Below are 18,994 nucleotides of genomic sequence, written 5' to 3' on the forward strand. Positions count from 1 at the left end.
TCAGTCTTAAAGTGAAAATTAGCAGTAGCAATATGATAAAGAGGCCAAACAACCTCTATCTTTTGATATAAAGTATGGAATTATAGCATGGAATTTATATTGGAAATAGAGAGTTTGAAGGAAGTCAAAGTTTGTCAGGCTAGTGCATTAAAAGGAATCCTGATTGGGGTGAAAACAATTTAGGATTTTCAAAGAGGTTTGTAAATACTGTCCTTTGGTAAACTATGGGTCTGTGGGTTTTCCTTTCCTTATTTCTGGATTCCACAGAAGAAACGTAAGAAACGGTCAGTAGCATTCAGAACCAAGGACAGGCAGGGATCAAAGACTTAGGGCTGGACTCCATAAGCGTTTTTCGTCGGATCAGCGCCTGGCAACAAAACGCACGCAACAAGTTGGATGGAGTTGCAGGCTTCAAGTTATAATTGGACTGAATGAAAAGTCGCAGGTAAAACCTACATTACATCCAACGCGACACGACTGTGCATGTGAACGCAGAAAGCATCGTCTTCAGACAAGTCTGTGTAGTTTTTACCTGAGACTTTTCATTCAGTCCACTTATATCTCGATGCCTGAGACTCCATCCAACTTGCCGTCTACGTTTTGTCCTTCGAAAAACTCTCGTGGAGTCCAGCCCTTATGGCAGGAAGGAATAGAGAGTTTCTTCTACGGGATGGGGAAAATGTGGAGAGTCAGGGGACATGAGAGTAAAATAAGTCCAAGTGAATGTTATGAAGTACGACAGACAGAATACCATTTCTCCTTTATTGCGCGCGCACACACACACACACACACACACACTTTTCTTGATCGCATACCACATAGTGGCAAGAAAATAAATGCACGGTCTGCGGAGGATATCCCTTTATTAAAATCCAAGGCCATATCCCAACACGGTGGTTTTCAAATTTTACCGATGTTTATAAGAGCAAGATATAGTTTACAGCAGCATTATTTATAGTTTCTTTACAGCAACAGATAAGGTACACTAGTGAAGGAGATCTGGTATTTGGTCCAAAAACAAATCTAAAACATTTAATAACAGTCTTTGGGGCAGCTAGCTTATAAAAGAGCCCTAAGCCAAAACGTAATAGGTAACCGCTTATTTATACCCTATTCTCTCAAACAGGGGTCACTGTGCAGGCACTGCATGTACATTGCTCTCACAAGTAGCTCTCCTGAAATACAGGAATGCGCATGAATCATTATTAGCTAGACTTGCATATGAAAGATTGGCAACTTGATTTGAGAATAGACACCAAGCATTATGGAACAAGATAAGGAGCTGCACAAGGATATTTTTCTATTTGTCTTTTTGCTTTGTTCCTTTCTCCTTTTCGAACTCTGCAATCTGGCCAAGAATGTTCAATAGGTTTCCAGACAAACGCTTAGTAGCAGATGCATTACCATTCTTGTCTTTGTCAGGTTCCATTATCCTTTGCTTGGCTGTACTATCTGTGTTACCTTGAGAATGTGTCTTACACAGGCCACTTTTATCTCCACTGGACCTTCTTCCTTTGGAGTCTAAAGAAAAATACTTACTTAAGCTTGGCTCTGATTTTCTACTTGATAATTTCCGCCCTTCTTCAGGATGAGCTAAATGGCTATTCTTAGGTCTCTCTTCTGTTTTATACGAGTCTGTGGAGTTCCTCCTGTTGGATTTATATTTACCAGCTGTAGCCTCACTGCATATTCTGCTGCAACTTGCTTGAGTCTTTGTACTACTGCGTGAATCTATGGAATCTTCAGACCTACCTCTGACACGTTCCATGGTTTCAAAGGAAGAGGAGGAAAGCGAACGATTCCTTGCTGCAGACGTCCTGCGATGACTTAGTCCGTCATGTTCTTTCAGCATTTTTGGCATTTCTGGCTTGTGATTTAGAAATGAGGCCGAGGTGTCGGAAGGAGGAGAGTAACACTCTTCTTTACTATGTGAACGATCATTTGAAAGAGACTTCTTGGACCGGCTTGATGACTCTGAATGCTTTCGCCTTCTCTTTTTCTTTTTGTGTTTCTTATGACTGTCAGAAGATGAAGAACTATCTGAAGAACCACTTGAGGAGGAGGATGAAGATCTCACTTTGCGTTTCTTCTTCCTAAAAGAGCAATTACTAGCTAAAGATTTACAAGCTTCCATGACATGGTTATGCTCTAGAATACTGGTGATTCTGAAAGTTAAAGGGATACTGTCATGGGAAAACATGTTTTTTTTATATTCAGTTTTGAAATCTGACATGGGGCTAGACATATTGTCAGTTTCCCAGCTGCCCCCAGTCATGTGACTTGTGCTCTGATAAACTTCAGTCACTTTTTACTGCTGTACTACAAGTTGGAGTGATATCACCCCCCCAGCAGCCTAACAACAGAACAATGGGAAGATAACCAGATAAGTTTCCTAACACAAGCCAACCACTCCCTGGTAGATCTAAGAACAGTAATCAATAGTAAAAGTCCCACTGAGACTGATTCAATTACATTGAGTAGGAGAGATAACAGCCTGCCAGAAAGTAGTTCCATCCTAAAGTGCAGGCACAAGTCACATGACTGGGGGCAGCTGGGAAACTAACTAGCACCATTTCAGATTTCAAAATTGAATATAAAAAAACCTGTTTGCTCTTTTGAGAATTGAATTTCAGAGCAGAATTCTGCTGGAGTAGCACTAACTGATGCGTTTTGGAAAAAAAACATGTTTTCCCATGACAGTATCCCTTTAAGATGTTACGTGCAAAATATTTATGCTCCCAGGGGGTTGTTCACCTTAAAGAGATACTGACACCAGAAATGAAACCTTTTTTTACATTATAATATTGTCTTTGCATGCTATCTATACTTTTGCCATAAAATTATTTACAGATGCTTTTACATTACTCATCTGATCCACCATGTTCCTCTATGTGGGGGCTGCCATATTTGAGCTTCAGCAGTGTTAGCATTTGAAACTAACTGACAGGTCAGGGGAGAAGGGACAGTCAGGTTGGCAAAACAGTCAGGTATAGGAACTTCAAGTAACAAGCAGATCTATGAGCGAAAACGATCAACATGAACTATAGGAAACTTTTGATGTACATTAATATTTTGAATAATTTTTTAGTGTCAGTATCACTTTAAAATTAACTTTTAGTATGATGTAGAGATTGAGACAATTTGCAGTTAGTCTACACTTTTTATTTACTGTGGTTTCTGATTTAGCTTTTTGTTCAGCAGCTCTCCAGTTGCTTGGGTTCAATTTACCCTAGAAACCAGGCAGAGGTTTGAACGAGTAACTGAAAGATGAATAGGAGAGCGAGTTTGGACAGGAAGGTAAGCAATAAAAAGTAACAATAACAAAAATTGCAGCATCACCAAGCCATAGTTTTTAAGGCTGCTGGGGTCAACAACCCCCATTTAAAATCTAGAAAGAGTCAATTGAAGAATTTAAAGAATTCAAAAACTGTAAGAAATTAAAAAAAAAATGGTGAACACCAAATCTTAACCCTGATTTTAGGAAGCAAGCATGAACAGCATTATTTATACAAGTCTATTAATCTAGTTACAGACAGCAGGTCAGTGGCCCTTGCTGCAACATAGGCCCAATTGTACTTATTTTGCTTTTGTGAGTTTGTACTGACAGTCAGCTACTTCTCTTTCAAGTGAATGCGAGTCAGAAGGGTGACAGCATTTCAGCCATATACCAAATAAGCATCAATCCTATTGGAGTTTCCACATAACTCCCTACATTCCCTGCTAGAAAATAGTCTTTGAGGGCATGTCCCATTCTGCCTAGCTATGTAGTTTGTGTCAACAAGACTTCCCTAATGCCACCAGTAATATGGCAGTTGAACAGAAAGTGAAACTCTAAAGAGCAGGAGCAATTGATGAAGTTGTCTCACAACCTGTCCAAACCCACAAATGCAAAATCATGTAGCAGCTCTATAAACAGTGTTCACATACCTCTCTGCTGGATCTTTCAAACATAAAAACACAAGTACCTTTTGTCTTCTTTTAGGAGTTTACGCAACTTTTCTGCACTGGTTTCTATTTTCTTTTCTTTGGACATTTCTTCCTTCTCATCTTGTTCCTCTCTTTTTTCCAGAGATTTCTTTATTTAAACCCAGTCATCAAAAAACAATCGTTATTATGTGCAACACATTTCAGAAGTTCCATTTAGAAGTTCCCACAGCAAAAACAACACAGAAATGCCATATAAAATGGATTTTGAGATTCAAAGGTTTGTGCACATACAAACATGCATCAACCATGATTTAGTACATCACAAAAATGGCATCCATTAAACAGAATCCATATCAAAAAGCAGTGAATGGTGAAGGATATAGACATAGAAGATCCATTAGAAACGTATAGTGCACATTCATTCCGATTTCAATGCAGAAAAATATTCATATAAGTTAATCATGTATGTTATACAAACCAATTAAATAGACCCGGTTCCATTACAGATGGCAGTTTCAGAATCACGGCAAAAATAGATATCCACAGGCCAAAGCACCAACAGTTTAAAGCAGGAAGAAAAACACATAAAAAAACACATCAGTATTACAGGAAAGAAAACACAAACATGTTATGCATTAAATCACATTACTGCTCACACATTTCTAGATAAAAGATTGTCCTATATTTTCCTGAACAGCATCTAGCAACTTGTAGGGGTCATTTATAAACTATAAGCCCCTGTTCGAGAGTTTATGGCCTGTTAGTGGCTGCACTCTGCACATTACACTGGATTAAAAATCCTGCAAAATTAAGCACCGCAAATCAGAAGGAAAGAGGAGTTCAGTACACAAAAGCCTAAGGGTGTTCCAGGGAACACTTACATGCTGTGCACCAACTGTTCCACAAACACACAACAGCATCTCATATTCAGAGAAAAACAGCAGCTCCATAATAGAAGCTCTACTCCTTAGGGGCACAACTTACAGTGCAAAGTAACCCTGGCTTGATAAATGAGCCCTTACAACCCCTTACATTAGCTCTGAAAAACGGATTTGTGCTCATGCACTCATGAATAGGGTCTAGAAATTCAATATAAAAATATAAAAACATTTATGCAGCTAATAGAGACTTCAATATAAAAATGTTAAGGATTTAAATTACCATATCTACTTATGAACTCAGATTAAAGAGATACTGACACCAGAATTTTTTCTCAATTTATCATAACATTGTTTTCGCATTCTATGTATAATTTTGCCTTAAAAGCATTGGCCCAGTGCTTTTAAAACATTACCTACCCCTATGTTCCTGTATGAGGGGGCTGCCATATTTGTGCAGCAGTAATCCATTAAGGGGACAGTCAGACTGGCAAACAGTCAGGTTTAAGAACTTCAAGTAACAAAAACTGATTAGCATGACCTATAGGCAACTTTTAGGGCTGAACTACACGGGCGTCTTTTGTCCAATAGACAAAACACAGGAGACAAGTCAGATGTACTCGCAGGCGTCAAAATATAATGGGACTGAATGAAAAGTCGCAGGTAAAAACGACATTGCATCCGACACAACTGTCAGATGTGAAAGCAGAAAGCTGTGTCTTCATCCAACAGTCTTAAAGTGTGGTTTTTATCTGCGAATTTCCGTTCAGTCCCATTATATTTTGACGCCTGCAAGTACGCCCGACTTGTCTCCTGCGTTTTTTTCGCTGCAAGACGATCAGATGAAAGATGACCGTGGAGTTCAAAAATTTGTTTTTAGTGTTAAGATCACTTTAAGGGCAGTGGCGGACGGGGAGATTTGTTGCCCACGATTATTTATGCGCAATTGCGAGCGTCAAATCTCCCGAAAATGCTTCTCAGTCGCCCAAAGTTTCCTCCAGAAGCAACTTTGTGATATGTTGGTTTAACTGAGGGCGATTTCAGTTATTTCCAATGGAGATTTGTCGCCTGCAGCCGCGCAAATCTCCCTGTTGGCCACTGTCCTTAGGCTGAGAAGCCTGCAAATCTGATTTCTACATATACAGGTACATGCTCAAATCAATGATTTATTTATTAGCAGGACTTGCCTAGCTTCTCTTTATTGACTGAATATTACTTGCTAAGCTCCTGCTTTGGATTTTATAGCATAGTATGTTGCACTTGGTGTGTTTTATTTCTAAGGGTTTATATGTAGCTTGCTATTCATCATGTACCTTTGTTGTGAGAATGTTTTGCCCACATCTTACATATTTCACCACATTATTTGCCTGATCATTGACACAACCCTCTGAGACACAGTACTTTCTTTAGTATTGAAACACTTTGCATCACATACTGACTAGTACACAAAAGTACAAATTGTATCTACTTTGGTCAATGACAGGTTAAGAGAAAATAAAGAATCACCTGCATTCTCTGGTGCACTTTGCTCAATGCCTCTTCAGCTTCTGTAAAGGTCTTGTCTACTGTTAAAGCTTTGTTGTAATGACTTTCTGCATTCAACAGTTTGTCTTCCTCTTCCAGCCTGCATGTAAAACAAAATGAAGTTTGCAAGTTACGCGATAAGTAATGCACAGTATCAGGGACGTACCAGTGGGCCGGGCCCCCAGCCAGAAAAATATTCAGAGGGCATGACTCGCATAGGGACCCCTGCATGCACCCAAACTAGCACCACCCCTGTGCACTCGCTGAGGCATGAGCGCCTCAATTTAAAGAAAAATGCGGGGAGGGGATTTCAACACTATAGAGGAAAGAGACTCTGCGGTCCGGGCCCCCCCACGGGATCTGCTTCCTCTATAGTGCAAAGTATAGTATAGAGCAGTGATCCCCAAACAGTGGCTCACAAGCAACATGTTGCTCACCAATCCCTTGGATGTTGCTTCCAGTGACCCCAAAGCAGGTACTTATTTTTGAATTCCTGGCTTGGAGGCAAGTTTAGTTGCATAAAAACTGTGTGTACTGCCAAATAGAGACTCACATTGGCTGCCAGTCCACACAGAGGCTAATAAATGCTCAATCAAAGCACTTATTTGGCACCCCCAGGAACAGTTTTCATGCTTTTGTTGCACCCCAACTCTTTTTACAATTTAATGTGGCTCACAGGTAAAAAAAGGTTGAGGATCTCTGGTATAAAAACCAAGAATTGTGTTGTTTTAAAATTATAAAGGAATAAAGGCATAACTACTCACTTAAGGCTGAGGCATATAAGTGATTGTCACATTCAGTAAGGAGTCCAACCCCCTGTACTACTTATACTCTGATAACCAACAGTAGTAAAATTGCTAAAGCCGACTAATTTGGAGTCTATAAACAAGTAAAGACTGCAACATAGGGGGCTTACTATGATGTCTTGTCTACAGAGTTTCCCCACTCGTGTACAAAAACACAAGTTTAGAAACATGAGACTCTTTTGTAAAGTTAAGGTACATGCTGTACAAACTAGTCCATGTTCAGCAGGATGGGGGTAAGATGTTCAGCTCGCCTTACAACTTCTTGTAATAGCAAGTTATTACCAGGCCTGTAAAATAAACTCCTTCCAGCCTGGTTAAAAGTAACCTCTCTCTGCGAAGTTGTAATTAGTACACGGCTAGTATTTATAATCTTTGAGTATCCTTATTCATTTAAAGAAAAAACACTCACTGGCCGCCTCTTTCCACGAGGGTCTGACACAGGTACTTTCTTGCATTGCGATGGTTTGGACAGCTTTCCAAGGCAATCTCAAAATCACTGATAGCTTTGTTTAGGCTTCCCTTTGTTGCATATCTGGAAGGGGTCAAAATATATTTTTTTTAAAAATCACATACATATTCTCAGGCATAGGTTTATACAAAGTATAAAAATTGAACAGTGCATAGGGAATAAAAAAAAACCAATTGCTGGATTATCGAAGCCAAATCTAATGATTCTCTCTTTCTTTATATTTGAGGAGTTAAAAGTTCTAAAGGGCACAGAACTAAACCCCAAAATAACAGCTTGGCTGTATTTGGTAAATATAGACTTTAGTGGTAATAAATAGGTCGGAATGGTATACTAAACTGTGTTTAACCAGATATGGAAAATACTAATGTATACCCTTCCAGCCTACTACTTTCTACAGTTACCAAGTAATAATGTTTATAGGAATTGCATTACTAAAACCAATTACATTTATAATACTAAAAGTTGTAAACAAAATATTAGAGCTAAAGGTTAATAAGATCTAAAAAAGTTACATGAAACGACATAAAGGAAAAATAATAACCGTTTACCCTACAGACAAAAATGAAGTGTGATACACTTCCTCAATAAAAGAAATTTTGCAGCTATAAACGACTGCTTGGGACTCATCCTACATTCTACAACTTTTCTTTGGGATATCGGCACAGGATACCCCTGTGGGATGAGCAATAAAAATAAAAAAAACTTAATCTGTGAGCTAAAGTAAAAGCTATTTGTTTTCAGACAAAATTGACACAAATAGGGGGATATTAAGTGCTGTAGTTTACAGCAGGTGACAATGATGCTACAAAGACACTTAGATACAGCTGTGGAAATTTTTACACAGACAATATACCCAGAAAATATACTCACAGTGCCCCTCGTGCTACCAAAGCTTCCACATTTTTGTCATCTATTTCCAAAGCTTTGTTGTATTCATTCATAGCGTCAATGTGACGTCCCACTTTAAAATAATCCACACCTTGCTTCACACTAAAACCAAAAGCTCTTGTTAGTTCCACCAGGAAAGCGGTTACAACCCAATTTATAAAATACACAAGGTTTAATCACTTACCACTTTAAGGCCCAAGAAGAGGACTGTTTCTTCCTTAGGTACGGAGCATAGTCTTGATCACTAAAGTTTTCTCTTTTTTGAGAAAAATAAATAAAGTAAAGGTTTTACAAGCAAAAAAAACATTTAAAGTATGCTACGTACTTACTAGTATTATGGAATCATTGGCTAACACAGGTTCCAAATAACAACAAAGTAGAAAAATCCATCACTAGACGGTCTAAATAAGGTAAAGTTGAGGGTTGCAAAATCTATTAAAGCAAGCATTTTATGGAGGCATTTTATGGAGGCATTTGCCGGTACGGAGCTACTGCGCATGCGCCCGAAAGTCACAAAGTTTTCTATCTTTTCTTTTGGAAACGTTGTGATTTTCGGCGCTGGTCAAAGCAAGAAGAGCGCCAAGGTGAAGATGGCGCCCATGAACTCCGCAGCACAGGACCTGTGCTGAGGGGTGCGTAACAAGTTAAGGGCATTTCCCGGGGGGGGGGGGGCAGGTAGGCCAGGGGGAGGAGGACCTACACAGGGGAGGGCCTTTTCCCCATACAGGTTGACTTCTCCTTTAAGAAAAACTATACTTTTTTGCAGCAATAAACAAGCACCCTTTTTGGGTGTGTCACTGTGTGGTGCACAAGTATTTATTCTATATATGTTATATAAAATATAGAAGTTGACACAACATTTGCTGCACCCCGAAGGAATAGTGGCCAAATCTTGAGGCTGGCTTTCCTTAGGGCAGTAAATGTAGTGACTGAGGATTGGGGGAGATAAGATTTATAAGTGTATAAATATAGGAAGCTTAGATTTAGGCAGGGGCTAATGTGAACACTGAACAACTAGTAATAGCACTGGAATAATAAGAATTACCTCTGAAGGCCTCTGATTAAGGACGGTGGATTGGATTCATCAATTCCAAGTTTACTCAATAGAATCTCAACAGATGAAGGGTTAGAGAATGCCAATGACTGCTGCACAGACTTTTCATAGGTGTTCACATGATCAGAGAGAGCAAGACTTTGCCTTCCAGGAAGAGAAACATTTATTTATTAACATCCAATGTCTACCACTGTGCTTCTTTATTTTCATTTTGACTGCTGCTACTATTATCCACCAAATAACTTGACGTATGTGAAGATACAGCATTTTAAAAAGGGCTTGAGGCAAAGCTGGAGGAAGACAGTAATGGACAATAGTACAGATGATGGGTATTTCAGCTATTGGACTTACACTGGGAACATTCACTTTGTAATGTAAGGGCTGCCCCATATTTTCTATCCCTGCCTTGCATCATTTTTTACAGAGATAATCATTATACAAAATTCTGTCTAGTTCATTACAGAGGATTCTTTTCATCTGTCACTAAACATCACTGAATATAAAGCAAATGCATTAAAGCACAGGGGGCACACCCTGAATGCACTTACACGGGTTGTTCAACTTTGAGCTAACTTTTAGTATGATGTAGAGAGTGATATTCTGAGACAATTTGCAATTGGTTTTCATTTTTTTATTATTTGTGTTTTTTTAATTATTTAGCTCTTTATTCAGCAGCTCTCCAGTTTGCAATATAAGCATGTAGTTGTTAGGATCCACATTACCCTAGCAACCATGCATTAATTTGAATAAGAGACTGGAATATGAATAGGAGAGGGCCTGAATAGAAAGACAAGTAATAAAAAGTAGCAATAATAATATTTGTAGCCTTAGAGCATTTGATTTTTTTTTTAAATGGGGTCAGTGTCCCCCATTTGAGAGTGGGAAGAGTCAGAAGGCAGATAATTAAAATAATTAAAAAACAATAAAAAAAGAAATAACGAAGAGCAATTTAAAAGGTGGCCATTCTATAACATACTAAATTAAGTCAACATAAAGGAGAACTGCACCTGGAATCCAACAATGCCTTATGTGCAACACAATTCTCAGAAAAACAACATGGGGTGCTTCCATGTGCTTTAGCCACTGCAAATACCCACAACTGCCACCATTAACCTGCATGGGAATCGCCTGCCTGCAAGGACTATTGCAGGACAAGCACTTGCTGGAGATTCCTATGTAAGTCAGTTGGGGCAGTTTCAGGCTACAAAAAAAAAAAAAAAAAAAAAAAAAAAAAAGATGCAGAATCTCTAAAAGCCATAATATCTTTATTTAAAATACCTTCCATTCTCAAGCCCCTTGTCATGAATATAGTTTAACAAAAGTTAAAACTGAACGCAATTATGTGTTTTTCCAGGTATATAAATTGAAACATAAAAGTAGTAGTGTTGTATCTTGCTATATGAAAATATTTATTTATGCTCATGTCTGGAAAACAGCAGCATATCTTATGAAATCAAAAGATTTTATTTAAAGTGGACCTGTCACCTACACATAAAAAGCTGTATAAAAAAAAAAAAAAAAGTGTTTGCAAATTAAACATGGAACCCAAATAGTTTTTTTCATTAAAGCATCCATACCCGTTATAAAGGTGTTTAAATATCTGACCTGTCAATCATATATTACATGCCCCGCCTCTAGAGGAGGGCCAGTTAATTACTTTCACTTTCCATTCAGCACTTCCTAGATGTCACTGCTCTCCCCACACTCTATAGTTGTCCAGGGCAATGTTTATGGGCATTAGATTTGGGTGCATACAAAAGATTTTGTGGGATACACAACTTGTCTTAATAACAGGGTCCACAAAATGGCTCCTGCATGCTGTGATTGTGTAATTCCAAGACTGAAGGAAACAAAATTTAAATAATAAATGTAGTGTAATTACGGCTTATTTTGCTCAACTAACATGATAAAAAATAATTTGGAACTATTTCTTAGGGTGACAGGTCCACGTTAAGATTTACTAATACTTTAGTGTGCCAACCAGTAATGCTAAACTCAAAAGGAAGACAGACAGCCCACCTTGGTATAGTCCATCTCAAGTTCAGCAGATAGTGTTCTCTGTGCAGATAAAGGAGAGTCTGCAAATGTCTGGAGGTGCAATGGAGACTGAAGCTGCCAGTACAGGGCACAATGTATGTTGTGCAAGTACCAAGTCCATATATACAGTATGTGCATGCACAAAGACTAGTGTACATTAAATGATCACTTACCGATAATATTCAGGCATATCTTCAGTGCTTATTACTCCCAGTTTAACAAAAGACTGATGTGTTGGAAGTGCAGATTTATGCAAAGATAGAGTGAGTTTTTCATGGAAACGATCAATGTCCTTTACAGCAGCTAAACAAAAAGGAAAGTATTACAAGTCAATTATTTCATCTTAATTGATAGGAATGCACCGAATCCAGGATTCAGTTCGGGATTCTGCCTTTTTCAGCAGGATTCAGGCCGAATCATTCTGCCCGGCCAAACTGAATCCAAATCCTAATTTGCATATGCAAATTGGGGCGGGGAGGGAAATTGCATGTCAGATTTCAAAATTGAATATTAAAAAAATCTGTTTGCTCTTTTGAGAAATGGATTTCAGTGCATAATTCCACTGGAGTAGCACTATTAACTGGTGCGTTTTGAAAACAAACATGTTTTCCGATGACAGGATCCCTTTAACGTTTTCCCGCATTTTACGTTTTTTTCTTCTGGTCCTGTCATTTTCAGTGCATTTCGATGGGGTATTTTCCCGGGTTTTACGTTTGGTTTTCGGGGATTTTAAGTCAGCAAATCGGCCCTGTCCCTTTCTTACCGCTCTATTTTATTAGCCAAAACCCTGTTATATTCAGTGTTCTAACACTTACTTGTAAAATGTCTACTGTATATGGATGCGGCCGCATGTGTCTGTGACATGCTGAGCGGGAGGAGCTGTGCTGAAGGAGCAGGGACCGGGGCAAAAGAAAGCAGCTGCTATTTGAGAAGGAGGGCGCGGGAGAAAGACAGAAAGCAGTAAGAAGCCGTTTGTGAATACTCACAAGATTGTGAGTAGAAGCGCTACTGTTCTGGAGAAGGGGGTTGGGGAGGAAAGAGTTAGCAGTCTGGAGAGCCAAGCTGAAGGGACCGGGAACAAAACCGTTACAAACGAAGAGAAGTGGCTGCTGTGTAGTAGAAAGCGGTAAAGCATGGGGCTGAAGCATGTTAAATAACTTAGCCAGTAACACTGTTCCGAATAAAAAAAGAACTCCAACACATTTCTCTTATTTAACGTTTTCCGGGTTTAAAGTTTTCTTCCCACGGTCCCTTGAAAGACGTAAAATCGGGGGTTCTACTGTATTATGAAAATCTAATTTTTTTTAAACTCTGATGAATTTAAATGGGCTGAAAACTCGAATTAAATTTGAATCAAACCCGATTCAAGTTTTTTCTGCGAAAAAAGGTTGAATGTCAGGAAGGCTGCACATATCTCCAAATTGATCCCTGGACCTCTCCCATTGACTGAAACAGCAATTCGGCAGATTTTAGGTGGCGAATAGTCAAATTCTTATTCTTAAAGAGCCAGAGTAGGATAAATCAAGAATTCAAATTTCAAATTCTTTTTAAAGAAAACTCAAATCAAATATGAATAACTTCCTAGTCGAATCTGAGAATTTTGACCATGAAAAATATTACAATTATATAGGAATATTAAAAATATACAAATATTCGAATTTTCAATTCGACCCTTGATAAATCTGCCCCTTAAAGTATCTGTTCTCTGGTTTGGACTATTGAGACAATCAGATCAGTAAACAGGCTGCATGTTGATTATCTGCAGCCAAATGACACAATAAACATAAAGTTGAACAAAACATTACCCACATTTGTCACAAGAGTTATTTACAATTTTGCTTCCCATACTTTAATTAGAAAAACTGAATATAAAAGAGGAAAGAATTCCTTTATACTAATACCTTACCTTGGATCAAGTCTCCAGTTTGATAATATGACAAGGGATTTCCGTGGCTACTTTGTGGAGGCACATCTCTTACAGGACATAAAGCCTGAAACAAATCACGTGGTGAAACATTCATTTAGAAGTGGAGAAAAAAAAAAAAAAAAAAGCTAAACATTTTTTTACAATTTGGACAGAACAATTTCTTACATTTATTTTTAGATCTTTTATATCTCTTAAAATTCCACTGCCCATGCACAACAGCTCCAAGAAAAATCCAAAGTCACGGATACTGGTAATTTTTCCAATGACAATATCGCCACGCTCAACATCTCGAAAGAACAGTTCTCTCTTCTGTGCATTGGGAACCTCCATAAATTGTTCCAAGGGTGGCATTACAACATAACCTATAATATTAAAAAAAAAAAAAGTAGTAGTAGCAGTAGACATGTCCATCAAGTTTTAACTATTGCATCGTAGGACTGGTCATACACGTGGCCATTTTTCTATTGTCCCCTTTGTTCAGGCCAACGCTTGTGTGCATTTGATTTGCTGGCAGGAGCCCAGAAAAATAAATTCTTTGGTTGGCTTAGGCACTCAGGTCCCAGAGTATCAGCAACACAAAATTTACATTTGTAAATAAGGTTATACAGTATGTTAAAAACAAAACAAGGCAGTTCAGGTTCAGTGTCAACATGTAAAAAAAAAAAACAAACCCAAGAAATGAATATGGCTAGAAATGCCATGTTTTATACACTAAACTTATTGAACCAGCAGAGACAGACACACACTCAGATTCAGGGAGATTTAGTCGTCCAGCGATAAATTGCCTCTTCTACAGGGCGACTAATCTCCCCGAACTGTCTCCCACCGGTTAGAATCTAAATCACCGGCAGGATGGCATTCGGATCACTTCGTTTTCCGAAGTCACCTGAAGTTTCCTCGTGAGGCAACTTTGGAACACGTAACGCACCGAAAGCCATCCCACCGGCAATTTACATCCTAGCCGGCAGGTGTGGGGGGGAAATAGAGTAACTTTTTGTCACAAAACAAGGAAGTAAAAAATGTTTCCCCCTGGATTCAGTTTGGTATTCAGCAGAATCTTCAGGATTCAGGGGTTTGGCTGAAGCTGCTATGTATCAATAATTATTTATTAATCAACCTTGCATTGTGACATTTATATTCTATGTGTACAGTATATTGCAAGACTGTCCCGAAGCTCAGTAAGTGACAGTAGCACAGAGCATGTGCAGTGAATCAGTAGAAAAGAACATGGGAACTACTGGGGCATCTTTGGAGACACAGATCTTCCTGCTAAAGGGATGTGGTTGCCTTGGGCTCAAAACATAATGTACAACATTTCTAGCTACTTCTTTAGCTCTCCTTTAAAGTGTCCATACGTGGCATGCTGATTGGGCTATTTAAGGCCACAATAAAATGGTTCCCTGATTGATACCGGACAGGGCTTATTCAGATAATGATTATGCACAGTTGAGCAACACTGGACTGGAGGTGTGGACTACAGTGATGGCTCTGCCTAATAACAAGTTTTGGGGATCCCACATGTGTAGTAATACTTAAAATACATTTATAAAGCACAAGACTAATTATGAGGACACTAGATGCGCGAGCCTGATGGATACTTAATCTTATGCTAGCTGTGGGTATGAGTAACCATTGTTAATAAACAAACGGGTTGTTTATCTTTGCATTCAATTTTATTATGTGTAGAGAGTGATATTCTGAGAGAATTTGCAATTGGTTTTCATTTATTATTTAGTCAGCAGCTCCAGTTTGCAATTTCAACAATCTGGTTGCTAGGGTCCAAATTACCCTAGTAACCATGCATTGAATTAAATAAGTGAGACTGGAATTTGAATAAGAGAGGGCCTGAATAGAAAGAGGAGTAATAAAAAGTATCAATAACAATACATTTGTAGTCATACAAATAATTCGGTTTTTTTTTTAGATGGGTTCAGTGACCCCCATCTGAAAGCTGGAAAGAGTCAGAAGAAGCAAATTATTCTAAATCTATTGAAGGCCAATGCAACTCAGTAAAGAAATATGTCCAGACAAGTCCAAATGAGTGTTATTGTGTTACTAACTCAAGAACTCTGGATTACGAAGGACTCCATAATTTGTATAATTGGATAGGAACACAATTAATTCTCATGTTGATTAAAAAAACCTATCACATCCTAATGGGAAGAAGGCAGATAATTAGCTGGAGAAGCAACCCTACCAATTTCTACATTTGACACAACATCACTGAATAGCAAGTGTTTACTGTTTGCCTTACCTTGTACCTCCTCCTGCATTTCTGATCTCTCCTGTGAATTCGATTTCCATGAAGTGGCAAAAAGGAGGTCAGCCTTCCTGGCAATGAATTGCTGTATCTCAGGGTTTTCCACATTCCGTTCCTTTCTGGAAAGACAAAAACAAGAATAGAAATTTTAAAGGGGAACGATCATGAAAACGTAATATAAGCTTCATCATATTGAAATAAGTTTTCTAAATATAATCAATTAAAAATTCTGAACCGTTTCTGAAATATTCAAGTTACTCTTCATGCTTTTCATGAGAATCTTATTTTGAATGGAAGCTGAATTCAGTATATATTATAGGGGGGGGGGCTCCTTTTGCCTAGAAGATGTATTAGAGCTCACTCTATTAAAATCACCAGAAATCCTGTCTCTCTCTATATGCAGAATTTGTGCAAAAGTAATTATTTTATTAGATTTTGTTTGTACTGGAACAGGGGATGCACCGAATACAGGATTCGGTTCGAGATTTAGCCTTTTTTCAGCAGGATTCGGACGAATCCTTGTGCCTGGCCAAACCGAAATAGGAATTCTAATTTACATAGGTAAATTAGGGGCAGGTAGGGAAATCATGTGACTTTTCATCACAAAAAAAGATTTTTTTCACTTTTTCCTTTCGTGACCCTAATTTGCATTTGCAAATTAGGATTTGGATTCGGTTCGGTATTCGGCTGATTAGTGGATTCAGCCGAATCCCAAATAGTGGATTCGGTGCATTCCTAACAGGGACCAATTATTTGAGTGAGATCTAATAACATCTGCTAGGAAAGGAAGCCCAATAACTTTCAATGAATATCGGACATCCCAACTCCTGCATGAAGACAGAACGAAGAGAAACGGATGCTGAGAGACGGATACTGAAGATAAACTTGATTATTTCAAAAATGATAACGGATTTTTAATTGATTGTATTTAGAAAGTCTCATGTTTCAGCATGATAAAGTTCTCCTTTAAGATATTTATGTGACTACAGAATAAAATAACTCTTAAAGGCAAACAGACTATTTTCCAAACACTGCATAGTAATTGTGTTTTGTTTGCTCTGTATCTTTAGCCCACTTCTGTTTGTAAGAGAAATGAAGCTTACTACTACATGTTACTGGGCCCCACAGCAAATTAATTTTAGGGCCCCAAACATATCCTGAGATTGCCCTGTTCTACCAATAGATATTGAAATTGCTCATTATTTGGGCCCCCTTTGCTTCCTCTGTATTTATGCCCCTGACCCAAGGCAATCACAGTAGCTCCCCATCTTCCTTCTGCCATTTCACAACATGTGCTCTGTGCTGCTGTCACTTACTGATCTTAGGGACCTACTGATAATATGCTGCATATAGACAATATAAAAGTCACACTACAAGGCTGATTAGTAATTAATTCAGATTCTCATTACATGGCAGCTCTTCTCCTTAACCCAAGAGTGCCCATACTTTGCTAATGCAAGGTCTACTTTCAGTGATGTCCCATTATGATCTACATCCATAAAAGCATAGTTAGCATTCTGTTCTAAGGAAAATATTATTTAAACATTATATTGATTTATGAGAGAATTTATATTGCTATATTTAACAACTATTTCTTATGTAACCTTACCGTAATATCTATCTGAATGCGAAGCATGAGGGTGATTTAAACAAGCTGTTTGTTGACAATGTCTTGAGATCTACTGATCACCAGCTAAAGGTCTACTGGTAGATCCTGATCTACCTTTTGGGCACCCCTGTCTTAACCCTTCCCCTCCAGTCTCTTGTGCGCCTGTATTTAGCAATGGGTATGGCCCTCCTGCTGTATAATAAAGTAGTTCCTGGCTGCTAGACAGGTAACATACTGCTAGGGACAAACACTGCTTAAAATGCAATGAACACATTAGTATTACAAGCAGAGTCTACAGTTCTGACTGTGACAAGTGTCTGTATTTCGCTCCAAGCCAAAGCAGAAGCCACGTAGGCATATCTGTAACACTGCAGCACTGACAAACAATACACAGGGCTCTATGTGTGTCTCCCTCGCTGAGCAGCAGTCAAATGTCCAGCTCTCTGGTTACACGTAACTATACAGAATGCTGAACGTTGTAGTTCTACAGCTGAAGGCTGCGCAGTTTGATTAATAGAACATCTGTTGCAAAACTGGTGCTGGGAAGACAAATTTCAAGTTTAAATGAGGGATACATGTCTCTAGATGCACTTTATGGAGATCCTGCCCAGTGTACTATATAAGGCCGGGCACATTCATACACACAGTGCAGCAGGGAGCACAAGTCATGAAAGTTGCACAGAAACCACTGTAATCTGCACCACAACTGATTATTACATGTAATTACTTGAACGAATTGCACCATGGACATCAGGCCAGCCCTAATGACTGTGTATGTAGCGAGGAGCCTCACTGCTTCCTGTTTATTACCTGTACTGGGGCCACTTGGAGACCTCCTCCAACAGCTGCTTAAACCCCGCATGCTCGTGCTGCTCGCTCCTCAGAAGGGACAACAGGGAAGGCCCATTCTGGCTCAGACTCTGCCGAACTAAATCTTTCTCCATGCTGCTACGAGCGACACGAACACCAAACAGGATTCATACGCGCTGTACGCAGACATCAGTAACGCCGCACGCTATTGGGCCGAAATAGCAGAGATGTGATTGGCCATGATAGGCTAATAGTTGACAACTAGTTCCCAATTGGTTATTGGAAAAATCCAGAAGCAGCCATTTGTAATGTGGGCATTCATCCTTCCTGAAGAGTTATATGCGTACTTTTACGTGTTATCTCTGCACTTGACTACAATGCATTGACTGTACAGGCAAACGAACAAACTATTACAATAAATATAATTAAGTTGGAGACAAGACCGCCATCAAGGGGGGCAGTTTGTGTCTGTGGAGGACTAACACTATTATCAGTGGAACTGCGGGGGAGGGGATTTGATTGATCGGGGTTGGAGTCTGTGTAGGCCTAAAAAAAAAAGAGCAACAACGTGTTTAGCATAGAAATGTTTGTGAAGAATGTTGTATTTGCTCCACTTGTCAGAGTAAGGTATTCTAAAATGTGTCTACAATGTGTTATTGGTTCTTTGGATTTGGTTGGCCTGACATTGCCCCTCATAGGCTTGAGCTGGCGCATTTACATTTGACTGCCATAGGTTCCGTGGCATATTATGTTGGTAATTCATTTTTAATTGTGTGTGTTCCTGCATGTATTTATTCTGTTTATG

At 38.9% G+C, this 18,994-nt stretch overlaps 1 protein-coding gene across 4 annotated transcripts; it reads right to left on the reverse strand.

The window, feature by feature from the left end:
* Positions 1 to 846: 846 nt before the first annotated feature.
* On the reverse strand, positions 847 to 18,398 carry ttc14.L (tetratricopeptide repeat domain 14 L homeolog). Of its 4 annotated transcripts, none has more exons than XM_018263673.2 (12): positions 18,190 to 18,397; positions 15,765 to 15,889; positions 13,676 to 13,872; positions 13,490 to 13,574; positions 11,757 to 11,886; positions 9,538 to 9,690; positions 8,677 to 8,748; positions 8,475 to 8,594; positions 7,545 to 7,667; positions 6,312 to 6,429; positions 3,966 to 4,075; positions 847 to 2,093 (listed from the first exon to the last, which is right to left on the reverse strand). In XM_018263673.2, the coding sequence occupies exons 1-12, from the start codon at positions 18,321 to 18,323 to the stop codon at positions 1,301 to 1,303; spliced, it is 2,160 nt and encodes a 719-aa protein (XP_018119162.1). In that variant the 5' UTR covers positions 18,324 to 18,397; the 3' UTR covers positions 847 to 1,300. The 4 variants fall into 4 exon arrangements, 2 of the variants coding, with proteins under 2 accessions (XP_018119162.1, XP_018119163.1); XR_005961368.1 differs by having other exon boundaries at positions 2,007 to 2,093; positions 3,966 to 4,058; positions 18,190 to 18,398; XR_005961367.1 differs by having other exon boundaries at positions 2,007 to 2,093; positions 4,406 to 6,429; positions 18,190 to 18,398.
* Between the last annotated feature and the right edge of the window lie 596 nt (positions 18,399 to 18,994).

The sequence above is a fragment of the Xenopus laevis genome, chromosome 5L (assembly GCF_017654675.1).
Source record: "Xenopus laevis strain J_2021 chromosome 5L, Xenopus_laevis_v10.1, whole genome shotgun sequence".
In the NCBI taxonomy this organism is placed as follows: domain Eukaryota; kingdom Metazoa; phylum Chordata; class Amphibia; order Anura; family Pipidae; genus Xenopus; species Xenopus laevis.